We start from the raw sequence: 11,136 nt of genomic DNA, 5'->3' as shown, positions 1-11,136 counted from the left end.
TTTCATAAGCTTGACTTAAGTAACTGTTACCTCAGTTCACCCTTGTGTGACTTCCAGCCTCAGCACCTGCATTGCATGGATCAGAGAGTATAACTTGGTTGTCACTGGAGTCATTAATAGTGGTCTGGCTAGACCATGTGTTCTAGTAATGTATCTAGTTTGTGTTTAAGCTTGTTGGTTTGTGTTTACTTAGCAGGGTGAATTATTCAGCCCTGCAATACTGAAGTCATTCCTTAGCTAGCGTTAATTCCTTAACGCCACAGTGTCTAGCCTCTTTCTAAATTGGATTTAGTTATAGTCATCTCTTGGCTACTGGCTCATTGATTAGCAGGCATTGTCTGTGACATGAGAAGTTAAATGCTTACTTTGCAGAATTTAATTTAGTTTATTATCCCATGGAGTTTAACTATGGTTGTTTTGTTTTTTTCCTTCTTCTTTTTCCTAGGTATAGCTATACTTCCATCAGATCAAGTCTTTCCTTCAATACAAGTAGAACAGCTGGGAAAAACATGAAGTACAAATTGACTGCAGTCCTCAAACTGAAATGCCATTCTTTATTTCTTGATTTACAGGTGGGAATATGGAAATGGATGTTTGGAAATACTGTGATTAGTGATTAAGATAATTAGAAAGGCTTTGAGTTCTGACCTAAAAAGCTGATTTTGAGAGGTAATCCACATAACTTGGAAATACTGACATCAACTAAAATGTGGGATCTCTGCACCTCCAGAACTGAGCCTTCACATTGTTAACTTAGGTACCTAAAAGAAATCTTTGAAGTTTAGCATAGAATGTTTTTTCTCTAGATCTCTAAATCATCTCATGCTGTTGAACTTGAACAAATCCTGTTGTGACACCAAATTATTCCTATAGCTCTGTTTCTGTTATGTTCTAGATCAACAGCCTTAGAGCAGTTCTCATTAACATCTACCAGATATTTTTACTTCAGGCTTACAGGTAGGTCACTGTCTTCTGCAGTAACTCTGAATATTTTATTACTCTTTCTTAACATGTGGAGGGAAAAGTGTACTGTGTAAATGTAAGTCAAGTTATTCTTGTTTCAACGCCGTTCTTAGGTAACTATGAGATTCAGGATACAGGATTGTATTAATGTCTGTGTGTATGTGACACTTCACTAAATGCATTTTCAGTGCCTCATGGTATTGACAGCTGAACTCAAGCAAAGCAGTCTGTTTTGCTTCAGCAGGATGACAAGAAGCCTTATCACTTATTAACCAGTTTATATTTAGAACTTTGTATCTATTAAAATCATATAGAACTTTGTCCTGTATAACTTCACCTGAAGTGAGGTTACATTCTACCAAGTTAATTGCAGTTTCTTAGCTGCTGATAAATATCTTAATTGCTCCTTAGCTGGTAATACCTTGGGGTTTGTGAGCTGTTACTGACAAGCAGAGGAAGTGAATGTTTGAAATAATGAGAAGGGAAAGAAATAAAAATGGATAAGTAATTTAGGAGAAAATACTCATCTCTGTACATCAAAAACCTTGAATGACTAGCCGCACCAAGAAGTTTTTTATTAACACAAAAAAGGCATTAGAGGTGCTTCCCTCTTCACAGAAATCTGGTGTTGCTCTTTTGCTAGACTCACACTTTTTGGGGAGCAACATTTTAGTTTTATTCGTAAATTCAGCTTGGTTCACATTCCACCTGTATCATTTTTGTGTTCAGGAAGTGTAATTGGACTTGTCTAGTGCAGCACTCGTGTATCAAACATTTAAACTTTGTGTTGTGAGGGACTTACGGTTTTTTCTCTGATGCTGGGCATGATTATGTAGTTGCTTCTGTTTGCTTTTATGGGAACACCCTAACAAAGGTCTTTAGGTCAGAATACCTTTAAAAACCCATCCACCATGCTACCAGCATGTCAGGTTAATTTAGCCAGTGATGGAGTGTGTTAATTGTGTTTATCCTTCAAATATTTTATAATTTCAGAATTTCTTGAAGTGATTACACCTATGCTGGGTTAATCTAATAAACAAGTATACACATTATCAAGTAATTAACAATCATCATTGTAACTGTTGACTATATTCAGCCCTCCCTCCCCTGCTCCTGGAAAAAAAAAGCAGTTTTAAAATATATCTGAACAGAGGTGTAAAGGAGCCTCGAATGCAAGTTATGTTTGTAGACAGAAAAGTGGGGATGCTGGTCTGTGAAACACTGCTGTCATTTGAAGGTCTGTTTTCCTGAATTCCTGAACATAATTTGTTCTGGGGTTTGGTTTTGTTTTTAATTCCTCTTGCACTGTGTCACATGGATGTTCTCTGGCTGCATGGTCTGTGATACGAATTGGTGAGGATGCGTAATCTAACTTTCCCTTCACCTAAGACAATCATCGTCTTTGGAAGAGCATTCCATTTTACCAAGGCAGATTGCTTCAAGATCTTCTTGCATCACAAAATTTAGAAACAAACATCACATGTCTGACACTCCAGGGGCGTGTGTGTATAGGAGAGGTGTCATAAGCTAACTGTGTTGATATAGCTGAAAACTGTTACATGCTTTTAAATCTTGTTTAGTGCCTAAGGTGGGTAACTATAGTTTCACTTGAAATTGCAAATGACATGCTTAAATAGGCTGTTTTTATGAACAGGTTTCATGCCTGCGTTCTCCAACTTCCATTCAACCAGCAAGTTAGAAAGAATCCTTATTTCTTCCTAAGAATCATCTCTGAGACTGCATCATGCTGCTATAGTATGCTGAAAGCAAAGAACAAAGGTATAGTATGTTAATGGCAATGAAGCAGCGTGGGGTTTTCTGGCTTTTTTTTATTTGACAAATAAAATGTCTTGAATGTGCAGTCAGACTATGTAATATTGAGATAAAGATCAGGAATGGAAAACACTGAGTGCATAATAAGAATCTCAGGGCATTTCTTTTCCTAAACTCAGTTTTCCAGAGATGCAGAAATATTTTATGTTTTAGTTTTTAGTTCTCTGCTGATGTAGGAGACTTCATTGACTACACAGGTTTTTAGTAAAAAATCTTGGAGTGATTAGAAAGCAAGAAGAGGTCAGACACTGTTCTTCATGATTGTAATTTTCAGTGACATTATTTTCATGTTCTGCTTCCAGGGATTGCTTTAGGTAAGAAAGGTGCATCTGGTATGTTCCCTTCTGAAGCAGCAGAATGGCTCTGCTACGTTGCATTCACTACCAAGCTGGCACAGCACAAAGTTATTTACGCATGCCTGCTTAAGCCTCTAAAAATCTGTAAGTATTCAATTATTGTTGGAATTTGAAATATGGCTACTTGTAATGAAGCTTGGAATCTAATGGATTTATTTTTTTAAGTTTTCCTACCATAAAATGTTTTTCTAAAATGTACATTAATGAGCTTTCTGATTTTAATCAAATTTAATATGCATAAGTAGGCAAATTAAAATGGTGTGGTTTTCAGCACTGCATGTTCTAGAGCCTTGTTCTTATGGAATAGTTGTTGATACTTGGCACTAAATAACTTCCTACAGTTCAGAAAGCTGTATAAGATTGAGTTAATCATATAAGCATTCTTAGCAGGTTTAACTAAATGATGCATGAATGCTTAGGTTTCTATTTTTTTAAACTGTATTAACTGGCAACTAAGTAAGTTCTTCCTGCAGTGTAAACTCTTACCAAAAGAAGTGCCACCAGGGTCACTTTGAAACAGAAGCACTTGCTGTGCTGCGTATGCTATATTGTAGTAGAGTTGAGTGGTGTTGGCAAATCTCTGACCTTTCTACACTGTTGAAAGAACCTGTCTGTGTATCTGGCCTATGGGGAACTGTCTCTTCGACCAGTTGTGCCATCTGTCCCCAGGGCAGGCACAGAAATAATAGAATTTTCAGTTCCAAGTTATTAAAAGGGAACATCGGTAGGTTTCTTCTGAAGTGGTCAGTGCTGCAGCTGAATTTAGCTGCAGTGAAGGCCCAACTCTCAGCACTGACTCTGTAAGTCGTGCTCTGAATGAGTCATTACTTGGGGGGGTTATTATACAATACTGAGGAGTTCTTCATTCTGGTTCAAGGATAATCCCTATTTGATTTGAAACATATTGCAAGCTTCCCTTGATACCTGTGCTGAGGGCCCAGTGCCCCAGAAAAAGTGCAGATCTGGTTTTGGAAGTATGCATTTCCTTCCCATATCAGAGGTTTGCAGCAATGCCTGGGTGGAAGCAGTCTGATTTTTAGTGCAATGTGAACGTATCAAAGATGACAGATATTTACAGAAAACAAACTGATTGTTGGGACTGCACCAGCTGTGTTCTGGCCAGGTACAGTCTTTCTGTATGGAGCAGAACTCCAGTGGCCTCTCCCAAACAAGTTCCTTCTCTCAGAGTTACTTACTGACACCAAAACCAAGGCACAAAGTCTGATCACTGCTGCTGAGAAGCCAGGTGGGTTCAGCCCTTCTAGAACTACCAGAGGAAAGAGGCCTGTATCCAGGAAGGGAAGAGTTGGCTGCTTGCATCACTTGGAGAGGTCAGAAACTGAAAAGCTGAGCAGAGAATGCAGTGGTCACACCCAGTAGGTTAGTAGCTTCTCTGGGAGCTGTGTGACTTCCCTAAGATCCATACAGAGCACCTCTGAATTTTCATCCATAATGCTGAAGATTTTGCTCTTGGGATCTTTCACTGTCAGACCACAACCTGTGCCAAAGCTCCCGCATTCTTCTCTGTGCGAGCTTTGCTGTTGAATCTGACAGTACATTCAAGGTGGAGGTACAGCCCCAGGCAGCTTTATTGTTCAGCAAATCTCATCTTCCATGGGTGTTTGCATCTGCCATAAAAGTGCTCTCACTGTCCACAGAATCACACCACCACAGATGCCAGGGAAAATGGGCAGGGAAGTAGAGGTGGAATTTTCCTAGTTTGAATAATGATTATTGTTAGGCTTCTTATGCTGTACCTGTGCAGCCTCTTGGCTAACCACAGTACTGACCTTAAACTTGTGTGTGGTCCAGGCCTAACACTGTATGCATGGTTTCTACCCCAAGAAGGGAAAGCTGACCATCTATCAGTTAGCTTCTCTGTCAGTGAAAATTGCCCTTGCAGATACAGAATAATCTAATTTCCCCAGTTCTTGGGGAGAACTATTAATGCTGTACTTGCTGAGTATTGTGGGGGTAGAGCAGGAAATGTCCAAAGGCAAGTAGGAAATTACTGGTGACATTCTCTTGAAAGGAGTGATTTCTAGCTATTCTTTTATAAATCTTAACCTTCTCTGAGACCGAATCTGTTCTTCACATTCATAAAGTTGGGACAACTCTATCTACAAGGCTTGCTTTCTTTTGGAAATGTCTGAGACTTCAAGTACACTGCTTAAAGATCAAGGGTTCAGAGATTTTTTGCTTAATGGCTGCCTAAACAATTAGCAGGATGTGGCTTGTTTTTACTGTGAAACTGGTATGGTGGAAGCATTTCCTGTGATTGGCCAACAGATCACTGGGGTCCAAATAACTTGAATGCCATCTTCGAGATCTCTGTTTGCTTATTGCCCCATGAAATCTTACCTGTACTTCCACTAGCCCTGTTCCACCTGTGCTGCAGGGGTTGACTCAATATGTAGTGGAGCACTTCTGTAGCTGTTGTTTATATGAAAAGCTCCCAAAACATCTGCTAGGTAATCTGGCACGAGGGTAGTGGTTTGGTGTCAGCTTGTCATGTAACTTGAATATTTACCAGTGACTAATTTTGAGAGGTGCTTTACCTGCATCTATATTTGCTTCCATCTGTCTTTCTCCTTCTTTTAAGGGTTTTACTGTTCTTGTAAAGCAACTGAGAAGTCACTATATGCCCCCTGTAGGGGCTGAACAGGAGGGAAGGTGAAGCATCAGTGTGCTGGTAAAGTGGTACAAAAACATTTTGTGACCTGCAGTGGTAACTCATGTGCATACCCTTGGTATGAACATGCATCATTATCTGCATGTCTCTAAGATCTTTGACTGTAGATAAAGGCTGGGTTTCAGTCACCTGATTGTACATGGCATTTATATTTGTATTTTCTTATAAATTTAGTAAGATATTAAGTCTTTGAATCCTGCAGGAATGCACTAAAATCAGTTTAAAGAGCTATTGATACTTTTCTGCTCAGTCTTGAAATTAGCTTTGTTTGGCCTGCATCAGACAGACTTATTCCTGGGTAATGTTACTAGAATTGCATCACCATGCTGTAGACAACGTTACTACAGTGCTGATCATTATGTAGAAATGGCGGAGCTACCTTAAGTTTGTCTTCTGGTAATCAGGTAGCATGTGTAGATGTTGAGTAGCTGTGGCAGGGAAGTCACTGGTTCTGAGGTGAGTTCCTGTGAATTTAGCTCAATATATGGCACAGCAAGCTGTAGCACAGAGATAACAAAGACAGGTAATAGCAACTGTGTTGACTTAACTACACTTTTTGTTCTCATTTTGGAGCTTGTATCAGCTATATAAAACTTACTGCCCCTGTAAGATCAGGTTGTTGACAGGATTTGATATAAACTTTTTTTTTTTCTTGTATCCCTACACATGCCTTTCCATTACTCTTCATGGGAATCGGTATCAAGCTCGTAGGTTTTGTGGAGGAGGTTTTTTTTTCCCCACAGTTCCAAAACCTGTTAAATATTAACATCAGGGGCTTGTTAGTAGGAGTTGTCGTCATTCTTCATATTCCAGAACTTGTTGAATATCAACATCAGGGGCTTGTCAGTACAAGTTGTCGTCATTCGTCAAAGTTAAGTATTTAAAATACAGTTACTGTTTAACATCTCTCTTATTACCAGTGGGGAAAGAAGCAAGAGTCTTTCCTTATCATGATAAAAGTACATCATCTGTCTCCTTTCCAAAGACAGAACAAATGTTTATTGAACACTTTTACCTTTCTGCACCATTGACAATTTTGCCACCTTTCTTTAGATGACAGACTTTAACTGTTGTTAGGATTTTACATGTTCTTCCTAATGTTTAAAAAATCCTTTTTATTGTCTATAATGTTGATGTTAGACTTGGTGACCTTCACTGTTTCGAAACTGTTATATTCATAAAAATGCCATTCCCAAGTGCCTTGTTTAGCCTCCAAAATTTTCCACCCTAAGGGTAGCTTTCCAGTTAGCCTCTCTTCTCTTAAAAGGAAACAGTCTGGGGAGAATTGCTGCTTTGTTGACAGTCTTATAGCACAAGGTGATTTTATTTCTTTTTTAATGTGTCAGTTCCAAGCATAGGCTACTTTGTTGTCATATCTGAAAGCAGAGGGGGAAAAGAAACAGTTTGGGAAACCCTTCCAAACAGGAAAACATCAGCAACCACATGGGACCTGTCCCTTGTCCTTAGCAATGTTTAGAATAGAGGCTTTCAACATCATTACGGTTTGATGGAAGGCCTTTTTTGGTGTATATAGTTATTTAATAAATAAACTTGTATTAAAAAAAAAATCCAAACAAGTGTTACAAGGATATAGTAGGGGAATTTGCTCCTTAATTTTCTTAGTTTGTTAATATTTTCACATGTGATTTTTAACCTTTTTATTTATTAGCCTGATTTAAGGGCAGAAGAATAGTAGCATATTTTATTACTGCTTTTTTTGTCTATATTCCAGGTATTCCAATTCTTAATTGGATTCATCAAGTATTGATTTCATTATATTATTAGAATTTTCTCTAAACTAGAATTGTTAGTTACTTGCAATAGTAATGATTTTTTTCTGGTATTTTTGTAGGTAAGATGCAGCTATTCAGGCAGATCCCAAAGAATACTATGGCACTACTGAAGGAAGTGACAGCACCAGCTTTTTATCAAGATTTCAAAAGTGTCCGGGACTAACTGGTTGTTTATTTCATTTTTTTTTCCACGTTTGAAAGTAAATGTTACGTCTCCAGATGACTTTTCTCTCTAGTTTATTTTGGTAGTGGACAGAAAGCAGCTTCACTCAGAAGTTTTCCATGTTTGTTTCTCAGATACCACACAAGGACTTACAAAGAGCAGGCAGTTTTGTTAATACCTTCTTGTTTGTGTTTGTCTGTAAATTCACAGGCTATTTGAAGTAATAGGTTGGGTTTCCTTCTGTAATTTCCATGTTATTGATGAAGGGATCATTAAACTATGTTCTGGATACACAGATCTCCTTTCTTGTTTCAGCATGTTGTTTCTGAAGAAGTGTTCTTTGCTTTGTTGTGTTACAGACTATTTTATAATAAATTGCCTGTTTATTTACAATAACGTGTCCTTGTCTCCAGTACCTTTATTTTGCAGTAATCCTTAACATCCTGCCCAGCTGTGTTATATTCTGAAAGACAGTTACCTGCACAGGGCAAGTGCATTTCATGGCAGTACCTAAAAAGATGTACAGGTTAAAAATGTTATGCTTTGGGGAATACAACTAAAAACACCAAAATTTCAATGTTAAAGCTCGTTGTTTAATGTATGTTTTTTATATCACAGAATCATAGAATAGTTATGGTTGGAAAGGCCCCTAAGACCACCTAGTTCCAACTCCCCTGCCATGGGCAGGGACACCACACACTAGACCATGTCACCCAGGGCTCCACCCAACCTGGCCTTGAACACTGCCAGGGATGGAGCATTTATCACTGCATGCTCCTTCTGAGACTTTTTCCTTGAATAGGGTTTTGAGCTCCTTGTTTTAGGACTATGGATTCTTCTTAAGGCAGAAACATCACCATGCCTATGTCTGTCCTTTACACATTTACCCACAATAATCTAGGCTGTCCTTACAGCCTAGAGAGTTCTAGAGAGGTCTTCTCTGTCAGAACAGTATGAGTTCACAGCAGAGTATTATAGCTAAATTTCTGATGGGATATGCAGATGACAGATTGGGAGATTATGCTGAAGTAGAAAGTGCTTAGTATGCAGGACTTCAACACATTAAAATAGAATAGAATCATAGAATAGTTAGCGTTGGAAAGGACCTTAAGATCATCAAGTTCCGACCCCCTGCCATGGGCAGGGACACCTCTCTCTAAACCGTACCACTCAAGGCCTCATCCAGCCTGGCCTTGAACATTGCCAGGGATGGAGCATTCACAACCTCCCTGTGCAACCTATTCCAGTGCCTCACCACCCTTACAGGAAAGAATTTCCTCCTTATATCCAATCTAAACTTCCCCTGTTTAAGTTTTAACCCATTACCCCTTGTCCTACCACTACAGTCCCTAATGAAGAGTCCCTCCCCAGCATCCCTATAGGCCCCCTTCAGATACTGGAAGGCTTCTGTGAGGTCTCCACACAGCCTTCTCCAGGCTGAACAGCCCCAACTTTCTCAGTCTATCTTCACATGGGAGGTGCTCCAGTCCCCTGATCATCCTCATGGCCCTCCTCTGGACTTGTTCCAGCAGTTCCATGTCCTTTTTATGTTGAGGACACCAGAACTGCACACAATACTCCAGGTGAGGTCCCACAAGAGCAGAATAGAGGGGCAGGATCACCTCCTTCGACCTGCTGGTCACACTCCTTTTGATGCAGCCCAGGATACGGTTGGCTTTCTGGGCTGCAAGCGCACACTGAAGCTGGCTCATGTTCATTTTCTCATCGACCGCCACCCCCAAGTCCTTCTCCGCAGGGCTGCTCTGAATCTCTTCTCTGCCCAGCCTGTAGCTGTGCCTGGGATTGCTCCAACCCAGGTGTAGGACCTTGCGCTTGGCATGGTTAAACTTCATGAGGTTGGCATCAGCCCACCTCACAAGCGTGTCAAGGTCCCTCTGGATGGCATTCCTTCCCTCCAGTGTATCAACCAAACCACACAGCTTGGTGTCATCGGGAAACTTGCTGAGGGCGCACTCAATCCCACTGTCCATGTCAGCGATGAAGATGTTAAACAAGACTGGTCACAACACTGATCCCTGAGGGACACCACTCGTTACTGGTTACATTCAGTTTCATGTTTGCGTGCATATGCTTACTCAAGTAAGAGTTATGCTATTGAAGAGAAAATAGTACCTATAGGATAATGTGCTTCTTATGAATAGGAAGGAGAAGACTAGCACTAATCTGACTGGAAAAAGGCTACAGTTCTGGCACAGGAATTTTAGTAGAGGTCACATCGGAAGTGCGCTGAGAGCAGAAAAGTTATGTTCCTGCAAGAGTTGCTCAACATTTTCTACATGCCTACTTTGGCTAAAAAGTAACTTCAGCTAGTGCATTTGCTTGCCTTGAGTTGTAGTTACTGGAGCTGAAAATTGTCTTCCCCTCAAGTCTTCCCTTCCCAAGCTGAACTGTGTGTCTGGCAACCCACGAAGTCTCCCATCTGGTGAATGGGAAGGGACAACTCAAAAGTCAGGAACTCTGTGAGTGCTGTGACAGTAGCTTGAGACAGATTTATAGACTTGACAGTCTTGTTATATGTAGTTTAATTCTTTTCTCAGCTTGTGTCTGTGTTAGTTGGATGTTTGGTTTTTTGAAGAACAGATGTCTGACCTACTTAAACTTGCTGCATATACTCTGCATATAAGTTATTAATGAAATCTATCTATCTGCAGTCAGAGACATGAATATAGAATGGATATTTTAGTTAATGAAAAGTCTTATTTCAGTATTTAAAGTTTTTTAGTATATGTTCAAAATTGCAATTATATTGGGGCTTTTTGATTGCTCATTTTTTTATGGAAGCCTTTTATTACTCATAACCTTTCAAACTTAATTTGCAACAGGCAGAGTGGCAATTCAAACCTCCTATGTACTTTTCAAGAGCCTCTGCAGTGTGTAACTGCAGAACATCAGGGTGTTTGCTTGGACCTTTGTGACTTGTGAGGCTCCTGGTGACAGAAGCTGTGTTTCCATGGGGGGGTACCTGCCCACTATTGACTTGAAGGGCTGGGGCTGTTGGCAGGCTACCATGCGGAATTGATGGACATCACCATACCACTGGCCAAGTCCATGGCTCTCAGAAATAAAAATATGTGAAGCCCAAGCACTTGATTGTTTTGCAGGTGCTACTACTCATCCCACATAGTGGGAAGTGCCAGGAAGTTCTGGTGTGGCAGCTGCTGTGCACACAGGCAGTTAACTGTGCATTTCTTTCCAGCAGGCAGAAGCGCAGTATGCTGTGGATGTGGCGTGGAAAACTATATGCTGTTGTTTCTAGTACTGTCACTGCCCAGGAGAGTTACTGTCTCGGCCAGTTGCAGGGCAGGAGGTTGCAGC

The 11,136-nt window shown here is 40.2% G+C and overlaps 1 protein-coding gene across 1 annotated transcript in view; it reads left to right on the top strand.

Annotated features, from left to right (window-relative positions):
• The window catches only part of TERT (telomerase reverse transcriptase), a 29,068-nt gene extending 20,871 nt beyond the window's left edge, over positions 1-8,197 (top strand). The window contains exons 12-16 of the mRNA XM_061344318.1: positions 446-572; positions 896-957; positions 2,618-2,742; positions 3,099-3,236; positions 7,697-8,197. Of these exons, the coding sequence (XP_061200302.1) occupies positions 446-572; positions 896-957; positions 2,618-2,742; positions 3,099-3,236; positions 7,697-7,800 (556 nt within the window). The 3' untranslated portion in view covers positions 7,801-8,197. The remainder of the gene's footprint in view (positions 1-445; positions 573-895; positions 958-2,617; positions 2,743-3,098; positions 3,237-7,696) is intronic.
• The last annotated feature ends 2,939 nt before the right edge of the window (positions 8,198-11,136 follow it).

This window comes from Neopsephotus bourkii, unplaced genomic scaffold, assembly GCF_033783945.1.
Source record: "Neopsephotus bourkii isolate Nb327-2 ecotype Australia unplaced genomic scaffold, CSIRO-AGI_Nbou_v1 NB_207, whole genome shotgun sequence".
In the NCBI taxonomy this organism is placed as follows: domain Eukaryota; kingdom Metazoa; phylum Chordata; class Aves; order Psittaciformes; family Psittacidae; genus Neopsephotus; species Neopsephotus bourkii.
The sequence above is the reverse complement of the archived record's forward strand: the minus strand, read 5'-3'. Positions and strand labels throughout refer to the sequence as shown.